General features: G+C 38.7%; 1 protein-coding gene across 3 annotated transcripts in view; it reads left to right on the forward strand.

Moving 5' to 3' along the window:
• The window catches only part of arhgef39 (Rho guanine nucleotide exchange factor (GEF) 39), a 41,573-nt gene that overhangs the window by 8,739 nt on the left and 11,468 nt on the right, over positions 1 to 21,366 (forward strand). For 2 of the 3 annotated variants that reach the window (XM_017426293.3, XM_017426294.3), the window contains exons 6-8: positions 7,040 to 7,110; positions 11,078 to 11,206; positions 20,787 to 21,016. In XM_017426293.3, the coding sequence (XP_017281782.1) occupies positions 7,040 to 7,110; positions 11,078 to 11,206; positions 20,787 to 21,016 (430 nt within the window). The remainder of the gene's footprint in view (positions 1 to 7,039; positions 7,111 to 11,077; positions 11,207 to 20,786; positions 21,017 to 21,366) is intronic. The other variant, XM_037981072.1, reaches the window with a different exon arrangement.

Below are 21,366 nucleotides of genomic sequence, written 5' to 3' on the forward strand. Positions count from 1 at the left end.
ATAATGGAGTCTGTTGTCATTTGATACTGTTACGTCTAACAGGTACATATATATTGCTGCACTAAAATGCAGCAGATCTCATTTGTGAAAGTTCAGTTAAATGTCACTTCGAAATAAAGCTTGAAAAAAGTAAGAAATTAGATTATTTTTTTATATTTGTCAGAGAATAACTGACAACGTACGTAATTGGGGTATATCGTGATATATATCGTTATCGTGATATAAAATTATCCATATCGTGATGTAGGATTTGTTCCATATCGCCCAGCACTACATTCAACTATTCTGAAGTGGTCTTCTGAGCCCTGATCTAAATCCTGTTGAACATCTGGCTGTTGAAATGTGCAGAGGTGTCTTAGAGTTACAGAAATTATTTATTTGCAGGTTTTGCTTTTAATGGTTGTGCAACAAAATATGAAGTTAAGGGTACCATCCTTTTTTTCCCATCAAGGACAGTTTAATTATTGTTATTATTTAATCAATTCTGTTGAACCAAATTTAATTTTCTTTCTTTAACAAGAGGGTACAAACAAATTTGCCTTCATCTGTATTTATACCGGTTTGCCCCTTTCATCAAACATTTATTTTATAATTATAAAACAGCTAACCACAGAGATCTGTGTACTCTCCGCTGCTCACTGAACAGTCCTTACTGTTTTTTTTTGTTTTTCATACATTATTCAGTCTCCAGCTCAGTGCTTTCTCACCCTAACTTTTTCTATAACCTTCCCATCATTATCATTGTTTTTTATTCTATATAAATGTATGATTGAGTAGTTTTACTGTTGTAACTGGATAATCATCCATGTCTGATACTTTATCTTGGTGGAAACGGCAGGAAATTGTCACTTATCAGCATTCAGCTATGACTGATGGGAAGCAGGGTCTGCAATGAGGACACTTATGTTGCTGCCGGGGGAAGGATAAAATCCTTGCCTTTATTAAGTGGCATTTGCTCGAGCTGGCTGAAGTAGTCATTAGTGTCTTCCCCACTGAGGTCACCATTATGACAGTTATGTGGTCTCCAGATGATTGTGGCAGTAAATTGCAGCCCTCTCTGCTTTTATTGGCTCTGTTGTAAGATGATAGAGGGAAAGCTGTTAAGAATGGCAGCAATTGATGGCCTTGAGATAAATCTAGCTGTTATTTAGTATAACAAGTAAATTACTCAGCTTATGGCAGAAAGAAAGCATGCCTTGTGTAAAGACACTACAGCTCTACAGGTGACGAGGTCTCTGCCTTAGGGTTATTTATGCGTTCAGCATTAAGAAGTGTGTATCTGTGCCCTATACACACCATGCTTGGCTGTGTTTATCAGATCTCAAGGTAAAATTTGAAATTCAGATCTTCAGCAGCTTCATAAAAACTGTTCTTCATTTTTTGGTCAAAATGTTTCAGGTTGAACCTAGAAAAACAAAGAACCTCAGCCCTCTAATTTGTTTTGGAACAGTGAGGTGAAATCCTTCCCTTTTACAGTAGAGTCAAAACATTTGGTTTTTGACAAAATAAGACAAAAGAGGAACATTTCAGCTTTAACTTTCAGGTGTTTACATCTGGATCAGATACACAATTTAGAAAAAAAATCATTATTTGTAATGGACTGGCAAATTTTTAGATGAGCAAAAGTACTGGAACAGAAAGAGAAGTTAAAATGGGTTAAAATGAACTACTTTAAATATCTAGTTGCAAATTGTTTTGCTTGTGATAACTGTAAAACCCACTGACAATGGTTTTACAGGCCTTCATTAGAGCCTATTTCAGTTGTTCTTTGGTTCCCATTTCCTCTTTAGCTCCTCTTTAGGAAAAAAGCAGCTCTATAGTCCATACCAGAACAGTGTTTTATTAAAATAATAAAAAACACGATACATTCAGACCTGTCCAGGGTGTCCCCCGCCTCTCGGACAGTGACTGCTAGGGATAGGCACCAGCTCCCCGCAACCCGGAATGGAGAAGCAGGTAAAGAAAATGGATGGATGAATGATACATTCAAAAAAAGGTTAAAAAAAAAACAAAAACAACTGGACTTCTATTCAATTTACCAGCATAAAAAACATGAGAAATAGGACTGCTTTTAAAAGACTGTATAATCTACCTGTGTCTGAAGTCAGGCTTGAACTGACACAACTCAACGTCAACAGTACTTTATTGTGTCACAAATGAGACGTTCAGTTTCGGCTCGTGTATTCTCCATCATCTTTTTCTTCCTGTTTTTAAAGTTTGGATGTGATTGGCTGTTTTTGACTGAATGTCCAGCACTTCTCACATCCTATTGTTGGGCGGTGGAGGATTGCTTGCTTTCCAATTTTGTTATTTAATCATTTTTAAGCTTCTGAAGTTGAGTAACTTGTAGTCGCCAGCGATCGGCCGGCGATTGGCCACCTACCACCGGGCTTAGCCTCTTTTCTGGGGGAACCCCTGCTGTGTGTGATGGGCAGGAAACACTACATCCATGGAACATTAGAACATGCTGTTAGTTTTCCCTGAAATCTCAGCCTTTTTGATAGGTTAATGTTCTGGGATAAATAAATAAAAAAAAATGTTACAGTTTGAAAGACTAAAATAATGGAAACACTGTTTTTTTGTAATGTACTTACTGTACTTACTGTTAAATTTTCAATATCTTGTCTTAATAGCATTCTTTTCATTTGACTGCAGCAATTTTATGACTAAATTTATATGAAGTAAAAATTTGATCCACGTTTTAGCAAGAATAATGGATTATAAGAATGATCAGATTATAAAAACCATAATCCGAACTGTATTTTATATTTTGTTATTGTTTCTTTGCTTTGCTGTAAATGATTAGAACTGCACAGCAGAAAGAGGTTTCATTAATATTATGTGAGTTGTGCCATAACAATGCTCATTAGTGTTTCCTTATTGTTAAACAGCTGCTTTAAATAGATTTTTTTATTTCCTCTCCCTAATAAGAACAAGGCAGACAATGCTAATGATGCATGTAATGTATTTATTATAAAAAGATGAGACAAGAAGAGTCTCTTGAATAAAGAGGTTAAACATTAGTTTGTTTTGGTTTTTGTTTAATTTCCAGTGAATTATCAACTAAAAAAACTATGCTAAACAACAACTATAGTTGGCTGTACAACAACACGATACAAACACGGACAAATTTGTTGGTATCCTTTTGTTTAAAAAAGAAAACAATACAAAGGTTACTGAAATAACATGAAACTGACAAAAATAATAATGAAAATCAGTTATTGATTTTAAAGTTTGGTTCAATAGTATTATTTAAAAAACAGATTAATCAAATTGGCCTTGACAGAAAGGTTGGTGCTCTTATCCTAATATCTTATGATCTCTGCAATCAAGTGTTTTCTGTAACTCCCTCAGAGACTTCTCCATCTGTCTCAGGTTTGATGGGTTCCTTCTCCAGATGTTTGAGCTCCTTCCACAGATGTTCCACAGAATGTAGATCGGGGCTCAGAAGGTTTAGTACTGAGCCATTCTTGGGTGTTTTGGCTCATTATCCTGGAGCACATTTTTCTCCAGAATGCCTGGATAGTCTTTCAATGTCATTATTTCCTGCGTCAGATGCAGCAAAGCAGCCTCTCCTCCATTTTTCACTTTAGGTACAATCTTCCTGTTTTTGTGTGTTTTAGTTTTAGAGTCTGTGAACACAGGGCTAATGGGACTTGGTGCCAAAAAGCTCCAGTTTTGTCCCCTCTGTTCAAAGCACATTCTCCCAGAAGCTTTGTCGCTTGTCAATATTCAAGTTGGCAAATTCCACTCTAGCTTTTTAGGGTTTGGTTTCCTCCTCGTCTTCCATTAAGTCCACAGGGATTAAAGTTATCTGTCGCCTCAATTGGTTTCTGTCATCTGTAAAAATGAGAAGGTCCCGATAGGTCCGGGTGCAAGTGTGGCCAGCCTAGAGACTTGGTTACTATATTTAGTGAGATTTCCAACCCCAACTAGCAACCTTTTCTGGTATTTCTGGAGACTTTTGATGACAGGATGGAAGTGTTTCTAAAATAACTTTGAGGTTTTCTTTTGGGTCGCTTTTGCCAATCCCAGGTTTGGTGAAGAATAGGAGCTGGAACTTTGACATTTAAAAGAAAACCAGGAGAACTTGCATAGATAAGTCGTTTCTAGTGAGTTGTGTCTGGGTTTGATCCCTGGTCAGGCAGTCACATCAGTGTCATTATAGTTATTATTATATTCAAACCAAAACACTTTATCCTTTTGTAAATAGCAACAGTAGTGTTTCTATAGTAAAGACCTTGTTTGATCGATTCAGTAGCTCACAACAAGAAATGTTCAGGAATATTTTTGTTTGGTGTAGTGGAGTTGTTTATTGGACATTTGTCTTATAACTTGAACATTATACTGTATACTTTGGCTAAGGACATGTACACATAATACTTCTTTGCATGAAAACCTTTGGGAAGGTATCAATATGCAGAAAAAAGGCTCTTAAATGTGTGTTAGGGGTAATTGGTGATTACAAGATTGAAAACAAGTGTTAAGTTGATTATAGGACACACCATAGTTTAACATGTCCGTACGGACAAATTAGTTTCTGTTCTAGAGTCATACTATTTTCAAGACCAGTTTCATTAGTTTGTTAAAATAATTCTGACCAAAAAAATCAAAAGCAATGACTTATTTTCATCAGTTGATTTTTAGTATTCTGTTTCTTTGTATTACTTTTGTCAGTTTCAAGTTAGTTCAGTGATCTTTCTGGCTGTCTTTAATGAAAGGGTGCAAAAATCTTTATCCACATCTGTGAACATTTGACCAGAGTTCTCACTGTCGCTGTCAGCACGTCCATTTATAATTATTGTAACCTCCTCGTTGCAAGTCCCATACAGCTCACACAAAAAAAATACTCTACATTCATTAAATCATAGGAGTTTGTTTAGATGAAGATCCAGCAGGAAGTTTATCAGTCCTGTTATTTTGTGAAAGAAGACACAAAATAAACAGCAGTACATAAAGACTGTCATGTTCCTGGAACTAATTAGCTAGTGTAATCTTTCAGGGATCGTTCAGGAGCTTAGCCATGGCCTATCTGCCAAAGTTTTCTGCATGGTTTTGTCCATCTACGTGTGGAGGATTGTTAGGACACTGCTGGTGTGCACAGACTTGTATTTGCAAGCTGTAGACTGATTGGTTGGACTACTTTTTTGTTTGCTGTAAAAAAAACAAACTCTATAATGTGTTTTTATTTAACTGATGTTGTATCTATATAATTTCTAATGTGTTTTATTTTGTTCTATATGAAAAGCTTTACAATTTAAAGAGAGTATTCTTACTTTTTCCAACTATATTCTCAACAATCTTGTTGTATTGTATTAATTCAGATATTTACCCATTGTTTCCTCCACAAGATGCTCAAAAATCTGTCAAAACATAAAAAATCAGTCCAACTTCAAGTCTTTACACGTTTCAGTTTTTTTAAACACAACATACAAGCAATATTTGAATATTTTGCAACCTTTGTCAGTTCTTCTCGTGCCACCAAATAGTCCACAGACAGTGCAGAAGTCTGCACTCAATAGCAGCTTCTGTCGGTGGCACCGCTGTGTCTCTAACACAAGTGCTGAGAAGACACTGGGAGAGAGGTCTACAAGGCAGAGACAGACATGGTGAAAATCAATGCATGTCTGAGTCACATTATCCGTGCAAAACAAAGTTTAGATTTTTGAGGAAACTGATGCCCTTCAAAACTTGGACTTCAGAGGCTGTAATGGGACAACGAGGCTGCATGGTGGTGTGACACTTGGCATGAGTTCAGGCTCGGGGCTTTGCGTGGGAAGTTTGTGCTACCTGTGCATTCACGTTATTTGGTGATTCTAAACTGGCCTTCAGATGGTATCTGACTGGGTTGCTGTTGGAGACTAGTATCAAAATGTGGATCAAGGAAATGACGTTCAGATAACCCAAATTTGTAGAAATTACTCTGTTTAGACCATTGAAATGGGGCGAGAAGATGGAAGCTGACTATTTAGTTAAAAAAAATCAAAATAAAGAAGTTTTGTTATACTGATAGGTCTGATGTTATCAACTCCATAGTATTCATAAAATTCTGTTACTTAGGACACAAACCACGGAAGGACAGGCCTGATTGTGTGTGAGCTAGTTGTTATTGTTTAATGGAGTCCATGGTTCTAGGTTGGAGTTAGTTGAGTGTTGAAGGTTGTCCTTGGCCTGTTCTGGGTGGAACTCCTAAGAATAGCTTGATGTAGACCTGCTTCACAGGACTGATGAGGTAAGCTTCTGGTCTTGTGTCCTTGGCAGATGACTGCAGCTGTGGGTCTGAAATGTCTTCAGTGTGTTTTGTACCTGCTGTTGATCCTTGGACAGAAGTGAATACCTTGAAGTTGTCTCTATGTCACCCTGTGATGGACTGGCAACCTGTCCAGGGTGACCCCACTCCTGCAAAATGACTGCTGAAGATAGGCACCAGCTATCTGCGACTATTAGCGTTCCTGTTTCGGGTCAGCCGTGAGCTAGACGCCGCTAACTCCGCGGAGCGCAAATATCCAACATCCAACTTCAAACTAACTTCACTGCGGTGTTTTGCTGAAATCTTTGTGGGCAAATGTGAAGCATTAGCGCACATTTTGGCTTCGGTCGCTGCTCCTGCACGCTCCCGGCATTCTGATGTTAATAGGAAATGACGTCACGTGTCTTCTTCCTGAGTTATTTGGGGTTATTTTGGATTCCACACTACTCAAACCCACAAAGAAGAGACTAGACTGCAGAAACGGTGGTGAATCACTTCAGAAACAGTAAATATTGGCTTAAAGTTGCGGTGTTTTGGGCAAAGTTGCATAAAGTTGCGATTTCGCGGGGTTTGCTTGATTTTGCTTGATAGTTGCGATCGCAACATCGCGAAATCCTGGAGGGTCTGACACGTGCAAAGTTACCATAGAATGTCCAAATATGATAAGGTTATGTTAAAGTTGTAGTTTAATCCCTACTTGTCTTTGTTTCCGCCCAAACACTATAAACATGTGCGTCCACACACACAAAAAAATAAATAAAACCCTTTTATTTTTGTTGTTTTTCTCAGGTATGAGCATTTTCTACAAGATCTGGCTGGTAACACAAGTCCAGAGAGCCCAGAGTTTGAGCAGCTTTCCAGTAAGTGTCTTCCTGTCTGACTGATTAAATTTTTTTTCTGTACCTTCCTAATATCATTTATATAGAGACAAATACAGTTTAAGACCCACAACTAACCTCCCAAGAAATATCAGTTTTGCTCATTTTAGCTTTTCACTTGTCTGCTCAATCTTCTAGTTGTTACAAGGAATCAGTAAGGAGAAGGTTACAAAACATTTCTCCTTCCACGGGCCCAGAAGAGAAGCCGTAATAATAAGTTAAAATTTACACAACGTCAGGCTCTGTCATCTCAAAAGACAGGCCGTGTTATCTTTATTTTAGGATCTAAGAAAAAAAAAACTCCTTTCCTGTTTCATTCCTCATTTGTTGTAGTGGTTAAAGTAGCATTTGACTTGTGAGGAAATGAAAGGAAGAGGAGGCTCAGTATACATGTAAGTTCTAGTTTGATGTGGATTTTGACATAATTAATTGGGAGCGGATCAGAAGGTTTTAAGCAGGGTCTATATTAATAAATAAAACTCTCAGCATCAACACAAATCTTCATAATGACTCATTTCAGTTGTCAAACAGAAAATCTGAGTCAAGTGCAAATGCACACAAGGAATTATTTATGTGTATCAATTAAAATCTCATTGCTGGTGTGCTGACTCTGCTTAGAAATTAAAACTGTAAGATGCTTCTTCGTTCCTCATCTCATTAGAGATTCTTTTTAAAACTTCACTGCTTTTTGTTGTATATATAGCAGGATTTCCTATAGTCAACCAGGTTGTACTATAAAGGGAATTATTTAAAAAGAAATTATACCGTATCTGATTAAGCAAACTAGCAGAGAGAATCACAAGAGGCTTTGTTGTTTGTTTTGTGTCAGTTTGCTTTTCTTTGTCTTTGTTTTCCCTCAAGCATTGCCTCCTCTCTCATTGTGCTTTGAAGCTGGATTTAATTGCTGTAATTGTGGAGCTTCAGGAGTTTTCACAGGCATAGTTTTTATGTGGCTCTCTTAACGCCTCATTTTGCTCTAATGGTAACCAAGTTTGACCCGACTGGAAGCTACACTGTCAGAATTTTAACTGTGAAAGTCAGCAGTCCTTGTGGTGTGGTCAAACACGATGAGAAGAAAGAGCAAATAAAATAAGAACAAAGTGAAATGTCTTTAGAATATCTATTAGGCCGGCTGTATTATTAAAGCTCCAGGCAAGAAGTCGGCCAAAGAATTAGGAGTTGATTTTCTAAAGAATGCAAAGTAAAATATTCACTTACAACAAAGGAGAAAGGGATGGATGTTTGCTATGGTTTATGATTTAATTGTTGTATAGTTACGTGCGCTAATTAGACTGTGGTTATTTTAGTGTAGACAAGTTGCCGATGAAATTAAACAAGAAAAGCTTGTGCTTTAAATTAGAATGTTTTTTTTTTTAGAAGTGTTAATAAGATAACATTCATTCTCATTATTTAGCTGCACACATTCAATGATTGTGTCTATTTTTATGTTGAGTTTGTTTTAAGGGGAAAGGTTTCAAAACTTTGTACAAGAAAGATGAAAGTTAAGTTGTTTGTCATTTATACATTGAGAAGATGCTAGCACTGTGAACTAAAACTTGTCATTGTGGATTTTTCCTGCAGACAAAAAGGAAATTAAGATTAAATGCATGCAACTCTATAAGCAATAATTGCATTTTGTGTAAAAATGAGTCCTGAAGGACCTTACTGAAGTATGCTGATGAAGCTGAAACTGTTGTTGAAGTTAGAACAAAGAGTAGAGAAGCTTTCGAGATCGTGCATGTGCAGCAGTCTCTCCAGTGTGTCCTGTGTCTTCCCTGTGGTCTCCTCTCAGGCCTAGTCCACATGTAGCCGGGTATCTGGTATATCCAATAGTTTTTTATGTGATTTTGTCTTTCATCTACACGTAACCTCCATTTAACAGCACTAAAAATGATTGATAATGAAAACTCCGGCCAAAGTGAAGATTTGCAAATTCAGTTTTTGTGTTTGCGTGCGGACATTGTTAACCGGAGATTTAAATGTCCGCGCGTTAGAGTCTGCGACAAGTAATGCGGCACTGGCGTCACATGTGGAACGATTGTTATTGTGTGACCATGCAGTAAAGGGAAGATGTCTGCTATCAACGAGGGGCTGATTTTTGCCTCGATTGAGATGCTTTTTGACTGTTTGTTTTTACAAACCCAACTGCTACAATACGTTGAATTGCAAAGGAGAAAGGAGCCTTGGAGGGCAGCGGTTTTACACCAGCTATCCCTCCTGATACGGAGGCACAATGACGCCGCCATTCAACGTCACCGGTTTTGGATCAGCGATCATAAATGATGGTTTAAACACGTCCCCTATAGGTTTGGCATGTTTAAAACAACGCTCAGTGGTGAAATTCAGCGAGTTCATGTGGATGAACACTTTTTTTAAAACCGATCCAGTGTGGTTAGTATCATTTCTTCAAACAATGTGGTGGAGATATTTGGTTTTATAAAGATCTGGCTATGTGTGGACTAGGCCACCTCCCTAGGGAGGCGTCCAGGGAGGATCCTTACCAGATGCCAGAACCACCTGAACTGGCTCCTCTCCATGTGGAAGAGCAGCAGGTCTACTCTGAGTCCCTAACCGAACATCTCACTCCATCTCTAAGGGAGAGCCCAGCTACGTTGTGGAAAAAAAAATAAATTAATTTCCTGTTGCCTTGTTCTTTTGGTCCCTTTCCAAAGTTCATGACTGTAGGTGAGTGTGGAACGTAGACCGACTGCCTTGAACAGATGGCACTCAGGTCATGTGTAACTCCTGTTCTCCAAACTGAATTCTGAACTCTTAATTATTAAAACGTTTTTACCAAATCCATGTACGGTTCGTTCTTTGGTTTTTTCATTTCAAAATAAAATTGCAAAAACAAAACAAGCATGTGTTTTTTTTTGTTTTTTCGTTTTTTATAACAAAATTAGAAAAACAGCAATTACAAAAATAAAAAAGGGGTACTTTTTTTTTTTTAACTGCAATGGTTAAACCAAAGACGAGCTTTTATGTTGTTGTTAATTCAACGGGACTTTATGGAGGAACCGGAAATGAAGACCTGAACTCCCGGCACAGAACTTGTTCAGTCACCAGTAGGTGGCAGTAATGTCTTGATTTATTGACTTCCTTGGAATATGAAATAAATCTTGTTGACGGTAAGATCATCAGCTCTCAGTGAAATGCGTCGATTCCCTCTAAATAAGACAAACGGATCCATTTTTAAACTGGTAGATTCTGAAGCGCTAACTGAAAAAGTTCTTCTTCTTGTGGATTTTAATGGCAGTTGGCAAGAAACTGAAGCTGTACATTACCGCCACCACAATGCTGATGATTTATTCCACTACAGTACCTTTTTGAATGAAGGCAACCAGATTTGGAGAAGCTTCATCATCGTCATTGATGTGGTTATACATAGACATTTGGGGCTGTGGATCCATATATTGTCCAAATAACCTTGGATCTCAAGATAAAAGAAAATTAAAAGAGCAGTTCTATTAAAATTCTCCCTTAATTTCCTAAATTTTCTTATTTATAATGTTTGCCTAAAAACACAACAGGTTAGGTTGTGCTTTGTTTGTATTTCACACAAGCAACTTCTGCTTTAATACACCTGCGCTGTGGAGAGTCTGTGCTGGATACACGTGTTTTACTGAACAATTACTTAGATGATTGGAGCTGGTGCCTGTGAATGCTTAAAGGGGACAAAATGGTAATGGCTGGGTATGAAATGATGACCACTAGGTAAAAAGTGGGGGTACAATTTGACAGAAAGATAATTTGACAATCATCCAGAACAACATGTGTATCTGCAAAGTACCAATCAGTGGAAAGAAAAACCATAAATAGGTCTTTATTAAGATTTTTGTGGGGTTTTTTTCCATTAGTGTTTACAGTAATACTCAGTTCATTTTTATTTACATGAAGTCTATGGAATATATTACTGAATGTCTAAAAGATGTTTGTGTGTCAACTGTAGGGGCTGCAGCTGCAGTATGTGAGGTGTCCCAGCGTATCCAGGACAATACTCAGCGGCATGAGAACCACCTGCAGCTTTGCAGAGTACAGAAAATGCTGAAAGGGCGAAAGACGAAGGTGTTGGCTGCAGGTTAGTCCCCGGTTCCATATTCCTTTCATCCGCTTTATGAATTGCCTCCGTCTTTTTGGTACCTTTCTCTGTATCTGTTGCTCAGAGTCCTTTGAGACATGCAAAGGAGGTGGGGAAAAGCAAGACACAGATATATTCAGAGATATTCTGAAAGGATAAATGCAGATACAGTTGTTGTTGTTCCCCTTACAGCTCTTGAAACAATTCTTAATTTCTCTTGAAAAGCGATTCAGTTAAAAGCTATTGTCTAATGTATATCTTCATGCCTTTAGTATGGGATAAAATAAACAAAGAAAAAATTGTTGAAAAAAATGATTTGTTGTACAAAGATATGCTAAAATAGTACAGATAGATTTGTTGGTTCCCCCTAAAAAGAGACTATTAATCTTTGCAATGTAGTCATATTTCAAACTAAGTGTTTAACCTTAATTAATATCACAGTTGATTTTTAATATTTTCAATAGTCCTGTGGGCCCACCACCTGCAGGAGGATCCATACTAGTTGAGGGCAAAAATGCTATGGGCAGCAGCCGAAGGTGGGAGCCTTGGTGCTCCGACCCTAGCCTACCAAAGGAACAATGCAGGTTTCGTCCTGCCTTAATCCAGCCAGGGGTAGAAAAGGGTCTGGTTTGGTGGCCTCAAGATTCCTTTTCTGTTTTTTGCAGATGATGTGATCTTGTTGGCATCATTGTGCCGTGATCTCCATCACTTACTGGAGCGGTTCGCAGCCCAGTGTGAAAATCAGCATCTTTTAAACTGAGGTCATGGTCCTCAGTTGGAAAAAAGTGTACTGCTCTCTTCGGGTTGGGAGTGAGATGCTGCCTCACGTGGAGGAGTTCAAGTATCTCGGCGTCTTGTTCACGAGTGAGGGAAAAATGGAGCGTGAGACTCACAGATGGATCGGTCTGGCTTTCACAGTATTGCCTACTCTGTACCAGTCTGTTGTGGTGAAGAGGGAGCTGAGCTGCAAGGTAAAACTCTCTGTTTACTGATAGGTCTGCGTTCCTACCCTCACCTGTGGTCATGAACTTTGGATAGTGACTGGAAGAACAAGACTGCGAATAGTAGCCGAGTTCTCCCTTAGAGATAGGGTGAAAAGTTTTGTTATTTGGGAGGGAGTAGAGTCGCTGCTCCTCCACATCAAGAGTACCCAGTTAAGGTGGTTTTGGCATCTGGTAAGAATGCCCCGTAAACACCTTCCTAGGGAGGTGTTCCAGGCATATCCAACTGGGAGGACAACCCGAGGAAGACCAGGACACACTGGAGACACTGTCTCTTGGCTGGCCTGGCCTTGGAGTCCTCCTGGAAGAGGAGGCTGTATAACGAGATGTCAGAGCTCCATCAACACATAATTGATGGAGACATGGATACTGTGCTTCTGAATAAAAGTAACTCATGAATCATGCTTAAAATACTTTTCTTCTACTTCTGTTGGGATAAATTCTAAATGGGACTGAGCAGTGAACGTGACATTTAGGAAATTGTCAGTTGTTCGTTGACGTTGATCTCCACTGTACAGCTAAAAACATTTGAGAATAGTTAACAAAGAAACACTGGACTAATCTTAAATGACTCTTCATGAGGGAGTTTGCATGTTCTCCCTGTACACATGTGGGTTTACTCCAGGTACTCCAGTTTCCTCCCACAGACCAAAAACATGCATGTTAGGTTCATTGGTGACTCTAAAATTGTCCCTAGGTGTGAGTGAGAGGGTCTGGTTGTTTGTCTCGTTTGTCTCTATGTGTCCCTGTGATGGACAGGAGACCTGTCCAGGGTGTCCCCCGCCTCTCGCACAGTGACTGCTGGGGATAGGCACCAGAAAATGGATAGATGGGTGGATGGATGGACTCTTCATGAGCCCAGATCTTAACTATATTGAACATTTATGGAAAAATTGGATAATTGGAGTGTGAAGATGCCACCCTTCAGATCTGAGACAGCTGGAGAAACTTGCTTTGTCAGAGTGGGCCAAATTACCTGTTGGTTTTTGTCTAATCGTATGAAACTTTCAACTGAATGAACAATCAGAAGCAGTTTGACTTGTGTTAAAAATGGAATAAACAAGGCATGCCATTAAACTTGTCTGTTTCAAGTTATTTCAGAGATAATTGTTTTTTTAAATTATTATTTTGAAAGAGTTCCAACAAATTTGACTGCGTCTGTTTTGCTTTATTCACTGGAAAATATTAAACTTTCTGCAGAAACCTCACGTATCTTGCATATCTCACCAACAGTTTTCTGAGATTTAAAGTTCATGAGTGAATTTGCTGGTTCCTTCTACCTGCCTTTTCTTTTATTCATTTATTTCTCCTCCTCTGTTGTGTTTCTTTTGTACTTGGTGGAACAGTGGCTCCTTTCTTCCTGCCACTCCCCCTCCTTTTTGTTTGTCTCTGGAGAATCTGACCTCATTGCTGCACTGCTCGCCCTGCCAATCTCCCCAAGGACCAATTAAAGTCCAGCTTCATCTTGCAGGCCAGAAGATAAAAAGGAAGCCAGTGAATCTGTGTTTGTATGTGTGTGTTGAGTAAATTTTTGTGTGCATGATACTGAATGTGTTTGTTTTCTTGTATATGCAAGCTTGTTTTATGTGTGTGTGTGCGGATGTATTTCTGTAGGCTGAGAGTGAAAGATGAATAGCAGCTCATCTCTCTAATGCCAATGTGCTAAGTTTCAAAAGCTTTCTCATCCAAGTTCTCAAGCCCTCACAAGTCCACAGGCTCCCCTTTTTAGCCAATAAAGCTCAAGTCCCACCAGGCAAACTTCAGAGCTGCTGCGGCACTTTCCATTCAGCAACCTCACGCCGACCCATTCTCCTTCCTTCCCACCATTACCACCTCTAATGTGGAGAAAAGAAAAGCTCTGCCTTTTTCAGATCTGAAGCGCTGAAGCCCCTCTAACATATTAAGTAGCTCTGTAGGACAGGAAGGGGGCAATGGTGAGACACCAAAGCCCAAATGTGGATACAGCACACAGCCCTCCAGTTTCTATAGGAAAGTAATATTTGTAAAAACTCAAGGAAAGACAAAGATACTGTATGAGCAGAATTCCTGCAACAGTCTCAGAAAGTCTACATCTCTTCTTCTTTTTGGCCGATTGGTTCTGGCCCAGGGCTAAGGAAGTCATCTTCCAGTTGGAGAATCTGGTTTTTGATCCCCTGCCCCTTCAGTCTTCCAAAGTGTCCTTGAGCAAGACAAGGTACCCCCCACTGTTTTCACTGCTTAAGGTAGTATCTGACCTGGCGGATGGAGACTAGTGAATAGCTACTTACCCATCATTCACAAGGGAGTCTCTAGAATGTCTCAAGACATTCGCCAAGGCTTTCAATTTCCTTGTGAGTCGCAGTCTTGTCACTTGAATTTTTAACATGTTCAAAAGGTTTCTGCCACTTTTTCCCCCCCAAAAGGGAGTTGTTGTGAACATCTCAAACCTATCTTGATTTTGTTGCAGGTGTCTCAAACCTGTCTTGATTTTTTGTCGGTGTCTCAAATCTGTTTCAAGAATGCTAGAGCTCTTAAATCGGAGCGCTCTGACAGAAAACATGTCCAGATCTAAAAACAACACAAATATTAAATAATATTTATCAAAACCCTGGTCCAAATCTGCCTTATCTTAATTTCTAAAGTGTACTCCAGCAGTTTAAATCATGAACATGGGGACAGCTGCCAAAACGGCCAAAGCAGGTTCAATGTTCTCAGCAGTTTCACAAGTTCTGCACACAAAAATAGACGACAATTTTCAAAAAGTCGCTCCATGGCTTGTTGGACGTTTGTTTGTAAACACTCAGAACCCAATTTAATTTATCATGCGATTAATTGATTTATCGTTTATTTCGACAGGCCTAGACATCATAGAGTTCTATAATACTTATCATACAATGTGCCAATCTTCATTTGCTGTGGTTTGTCTGACCAGAATCTTCACGACATGTGTGGGCACACTCATGTATCCATTTGTTCAAAAATCCATCCACTGTGACATCCGACTAACCAGTATTGTGCAAACCCACAGCGTGATCCCTAACAAACTATTAATTTCTGGTAATGATGTTGAATGCATCTATGAGTCATCCTCTGTGTCTGCTGACCTTCACTCATTCTTTTGACTGACTGATAACACTTGATCTATTCATGATTGCTTGTTCTAGACATGTCAGCTACTTGCAAATTAAATTTTTTATAGACCCATCACTGGTCTGAATGTGGACCAAATTCTATCCAAATAAGATCAATCCCTCTAAAGAATGATCATATTTCTCAGCTTTTGTGTTTTTGCCATTCAATTTATTGTGTAAACAATAAATTGGCTATGATTGGAGTGGGGCATTTAGTTAGGCTGTGGAAGGAACTGTTGAAGGATTTTTTTTCTTTCTTTCTTTGATCCAGTCACCATATCCACCTTTAAGGAGGCAGAATATAAGAATTCATGGGAAAGCAAGTCTATTACTTTTGCCAGGTCACTGAAGTAGTTAAAAAAAACATTCTGGAAGAAAGACGCCGGAAGTGGACAAGATTTGCCTTTGAACTCTCAATTTACCAGTACGTCAAACTCCAACCCTCACTAGATCCTGTATACAAGCAATCAAAATTAACTTGATCAACATCTGAGAGGAGCTAGAAGTAGATCTGCTCCTGCCCATACCAAAATGAGTCATTTCCAGTGGTTTGGACATCTGATAAGGATGTTCCTCTCCTTGATCCCACCTCCTGGAGGTGGTGGCCCTGGGGCAGACCCGGAACCATTGGAGGGATTATACAACCCCAGTTTTGACAAGTTGGGTCAAAACTGTGTAAAATGTAAAAAACAGAATGCAACGATTTGCATATTTTATTCACAAAGGAACAAGCAAAACATCAAATGTGTAAACTAGGAAAATGTACCATATTTAGGAAAAAAATAATGTAATTTTGAATTTAATGGCTACAATACATCTAAAAAAGTGTGCATGGGACAGTGTTTACCACTATCAGAGTTTACCCCAGAAAATGTGGCCGATCGCCGGCCGATCGTTGGCCAACAGTGATTTAGTAAGAAAAATGATTAAAGTTGACAAGAAAGTTGAAAATATGGCTATTTATTATGTGATATTGTAAGATATTTGAGCCAAATATTTACACAACTACAGTTTTACAAAAAGGCACTTTTGAAATACTCTTTTTAAACAAAAATACAATTAAAATAAAAACAAATTGTTTGCACCTAATTTGAATCCTAATTTAAGTCACATTTACAAATAAATTAAATTAACATAAATGAAAAAGTGCAAACAAAGCACCAACACACGTCTCACATCAAGGCCAGTGAATAACAACAGACAACTCTGAAAAACAGAGAGATGCTGTACTGTACTGTGCTTTCTGTGGCACAGGCTGCATGTTGGATCACTACATGGAACAACAAAACAAAGCATCTTATGCTGAACTTAATAGCATCATTTTACTGTTAAACAAGGATAAATTAGCATGTGTCATATTAATATTTTCTACAAGTATAAAGCATGCTTACTGTATTCGGTCTTGTAAAGCCACCCGCTGAATTTTAGCTTGACTAACCATTTTTGGTTAAACCCGATGTTTATTGCTAACTCCAGGTAGCTGAAGGTGGCTCGGCCTCAGGGCTCATTAGAGTTGGGGTGCAGGTGGAAAAAAAACCTGTATAAAATGGCGTATTTATAATAAACAAGTGGAGCTTAGCCTGGCAGCCCACCAGGCTTATAATGCACTGGGGGAAACCCGGACTATTAGTCTTTTTTAAACTGTAAATGTCTAGGAACTGAGGAGACCAGTTGCTGAAGTTCTTGTCTGATCGCCAGGTAACTATTTAACAGTTCTTGGTTTTCTTTACTGGATTTTTGTTTCGTTGTGCGTCAAATATTTTCGATAGGTGAGAGGTCTGGACTGCAGGAAGGTCAGTTCAGCACCTGGACTCTTCTACTATGAAGCCATGCTCTTGTTATGGATGCAGATGCGATTTATGTGATCGTTTTGCTGAAATATGCGAGGCCCTCCCTGAGAAAGACGCCATCTGGATGGGAACCTATGTTCTAGATAATTCGTGGTAGTCTTTAATTGAAAAGCTTTTATTTGCGTTAACCACTTTATTTTTACGGAATCAAAACAAAAATAAATTTTGGTATTTATTAAATATATCGCAAGTAGGTTAACTAAGGCGCTAGAGTTTGTTTTATGTAATGCTGATATAAACATATTTATCAGAACAATCACATCCACCGCTCTAATCTCCACACAACACCTGAAAAGTCACAGCATGTCTCTTGACTGTTTTTCCATTTGAGACTCTTGGCATTTTAAAAGCAATCTGACACCTGCTTGGCCCCACCACTTAATCTCAGTGTGCTTGTCTGCCGCTGAAAATGTCCCCACTAAGCCCAGAGGCACAGCTCCAGTCACTCAGGTTAACTACAATCACAGGCTTCTGGCAGGGCCAATAACAGAAATGACTCTGGACCCAGGATAAATTTTCATCTTATCTATCCAAATGTCAGCTTCCTGCTTATTAGCTATCACTATCCTGCTGCCAGTCATGGTGAAAGAAATGAGCTTTCTTCAGCAGCCACTCCCTAACATCCCTACTGTACCTCCTGCTGGTTCATACACAGTACTTTGTATTTTTTCTTATTTTCACACAGCATTAATTTCTATTTTTACGTCAGTATGGCTTTGTAAGTCTCATTATTTTTGTTCTCTGCAGTTTTTTTTTTTTGGTTACAAGCAGAGGCAAATATTTCTGTTTTTACCCTGACAGATTCATGTAGGTAAACCTTGCTTTGGTATATCAACTGAGATTTTAGTTTGATATGTTTGTATTAATGCTGAATGCATCGACTGAATCTAGAACTTTGGTGAAATTCTCATTTAATTCACATTTAAATGTCTGTAAGTAACTTGAGTTTGAAGGGAAACTATTACAGTTTAAAAAGATTGATGTTTTTGTTGACCTACTTGGCTGAAAATGGTTAAGTTTATACAATTAATGATTTCAAGTACAAAATGGGATTAGCTGAAGTAAACACAAAGTATTGATTGAAAGAATTCAAGTGGCTTTTATATGATACACAATAAAATATTTTGTATTTTTCCATTGTTTATTTGTTGAGTTAATTTTTTTTGGTCCTAAAATCTTTTTCAAAACTTCTAAAGAAGTTTGAAACTACCTAAACGCCTTACAAATCAAGTAGTGAAGGAATTGCATTTCTAAAACTTAAATTAAATTTGAACTTAAGTTTGACATGTTTCTAAAGCTAAAGGAATTAGTTTGACAATCTGGACTCTAATGAACAGTCTAACAAGAGCAAATATAAGTTGGTGAAGATATCGTTTCAGATTCTGAATAAGTTGCCAACATTTTATTTTATTTTATTTTAAAGATCTAGTCATAAAATTTCTCCATAATGTCCAATAGAAATGTGATCTCAGATGTATTCTCAACTATTTTGAGATCAGAACAATTGACCAATCAGAGATGTTGAAAATGATTAACAAATTAAATTCAATCCATTCGTTCTTCTTTTGCCACCTAACTGAGACTGGGTTGCTGGAAAAACAGCTAAAGTAGAGCTATCCAGACCTCTCTCCTCCAAGCTAACTCCTCATGTTCATCCAAAGAGACTTCAAGGCATTTCCAGACCAACTGTGAGACATAATCTCTTCTGTCCTTAGTCCTAGGTCTGCCGCCAGTCGGACATGTCTGAATAATATCCTATGGAAAGCATCCAGAAGGCATTTTTACCAGATGCCCAAACCACTTTGACTGTTTTTGTTTTTGTTTTTTTTTTTCAGTGTGAAGGAGCAGTAACTCTACTTTAAGTTCCTTCCAAATGGTCAAATAATTTAGGGATAGGTGAGAAGTTTGGTTCTTTGGGAGAAATAAATCACCACTTTTTCATGGTACATGTGTTTGAGTGTCCCAAGGACCCCAGAATGTATGTTGCTGCTAGTAGGGTCCCATTGCAAAGTGGTTCTGGGTGAGAGGCCAGACAAAGTGCAATTCAACAACCCTGATGATGACCACAAGGCCGAGGGACCACAGTATTTTGCCTGAAGATATACTGGGGCTTTGTTCTGGAACCAGGCCTGGGGGCGAGGCCTTTACTCATTTGGTCTGGCCAGGCACAGCCCAAACAAGCTATCCTCCTGTGGACCCACTACCTGCAGAAAGCAACCAGTGCAGTGTGAATTGGGTGATAGTTGGATGTGGAGGCCTTGATGTACCAATCTTCGGTTGCTAAAACTGGCTTCAGGAACATAGAATGTCACGTCAGGAGGTTGAGCAAAACCAAGTAGATTTAGTGGGGTCACCTTGCTCTGAAACAAATTTCCTTAAGATGGACAGGACTCAATACTCATTTTCTCTAACAACATCTATGATTTTGGTACTGTATTCATTTAAAAAAAATACATTTTTAAAATCTGGAAATGCTGATGGAACTACTACTTACAAACCTATTAGTCAGCTTCCGATTCTGTCTAGGGTTCTCCAAAAGGTCGTTTCCTAACAATTATTAGCTTAATTAGAAACAAATCATAGCTGTCATCTTTTACAGTTTAATTTAAAACACAAGAACTCAACATGGTCTACTATCATCAAACTCATTAGATAAAGGAATGTAGTATGTACTACTTTTTCAGATTGGAAAAAAATAGTAACCATAGTGTCCATATGAAACTAAAAACAGTTTGCATCTGTGTATGTAGCGTGAAGCTGTGGAACAATTTGAGTGATAAGCTCAAGGTCCAAGCATGACCCAGTTTAAAAGTGGTACAAACAGGAAGAAGGGCTCTGATGGAGTGTCACAGCACACTATTCTCTGTGTATATGTATGTGTGTACATATACACATATTCTTCCACATGGATAGTTTCACTTGAGGATCTGCAGTGTCGTAGCTGTTTTTAGGACGGTGATCTTTGAGGTTGTTCTGGAATCTGTTGGAGTCACCTTTCCATGTAAGCTTTGCCTGCCTCTGGGGCATTTTTGCACATCCTGCACCTTGGGTCCTGTCTGGTGTGGTAGACCTCAGTCTTTATTGCTCTAGTGCTGCCATTATTAGAGGCTCTGTGCTGTCCTTCAGTCCAGCATTCTCCAGCCACTGGTAGGATTTCTTGATATTGGCCTTTTTCTCAATCTGCTGGTGATACATGCCGTATTATTTTGTATTTGTATATATTTATATGTATGTGTATACTCACTGAAAAGCTTATATATCCTTTGTGTCCTGGAAATGTTTTGGGGTTCCTCAAGGAGCTGAAGAGAACAATGTATGGGCTTCTCTTTGTGATCCAACTTCAGATCAACATTTGAAGATGAAGGAATGGCTTAAGAAAAACTAGGTAGCAACTTGCTGTGTATGTCAGGCAAACATCACAATCGGGGTAAAAATTGCATTGCGTCGCTGAATAAAACAGTTGATAAGAAACTGTGCAGCAGAGCCTTCTTGGTGGTTTTCAGGGAAGAAATTCCCTTCAGAAAGAAACACGAGGGCCAAATAAACCACAAAGAGGTTTGTTAAAGTCACAAGCTGGCTTATTCCCTAAATGTTTTTTTTTTTATTTTCATTTTCAAAGGTCGATGGTACATCCGTGAGGGCTGGCTAAAGATTGTCCCTCCAAAAGGCACAGAGGCTAAGCCCAGGATGTTCTTCCTGTTCTCGGACATGCTGCTGCAGGCCAAACGCCTCAGCTCGCTCCATCCAACCAGCGGAGACAAGTTTTCTGGCCAGCATGCCTACCCACTGCAAGACGCCGCTGTTGAGAAGGTGTTTGGCCACACCAGAAGCCAGGGAGGCCTGCTCAGTGTGAGTGTCAGTCTGCTCATTTTTGCTGGGTTTGAGGTCTTTTTGTAAACTACTTCACACTAATCTCATACAATAACACTAAAAGAGTATGTTAGTAATTTACAAGCCATCATAAGTGTAAAAAAAGGAAGCCGAGGGATAGATTTGTGTTTACTGTGGGAGACTTTAGACTAGTGCTGGGCGATATGGAAAATATCTTATATCACGATATGGATAATTTTATATCACGATAACGATATATATCACGATATACCCCAATTACGTACGTTGTCAGTTATTCTCTGAAAAATATGAAAAAATAATCTCATTTCTTACTTTTTTCAAGCTTTATTTCGAAGTGACATTTAACT

Source organism: Kryptolebias marmoratus, linkage group LG1 (assembly GCF_001649575.2).
Source record: "Kryptolebias marmoratus isolate JLee-2015 linkage group LG1, ASM164957v2, whole genome shotgun sequence".
In the NCBI taxonomy this organism is placed as follows: domain Eukaryota; kingdom Metazoa; phylum Chordata; class Actinopteri; order Cyprinodontiformes; family Rivulidae; genus Kryptolebias; species Kryptolebias marmoratus.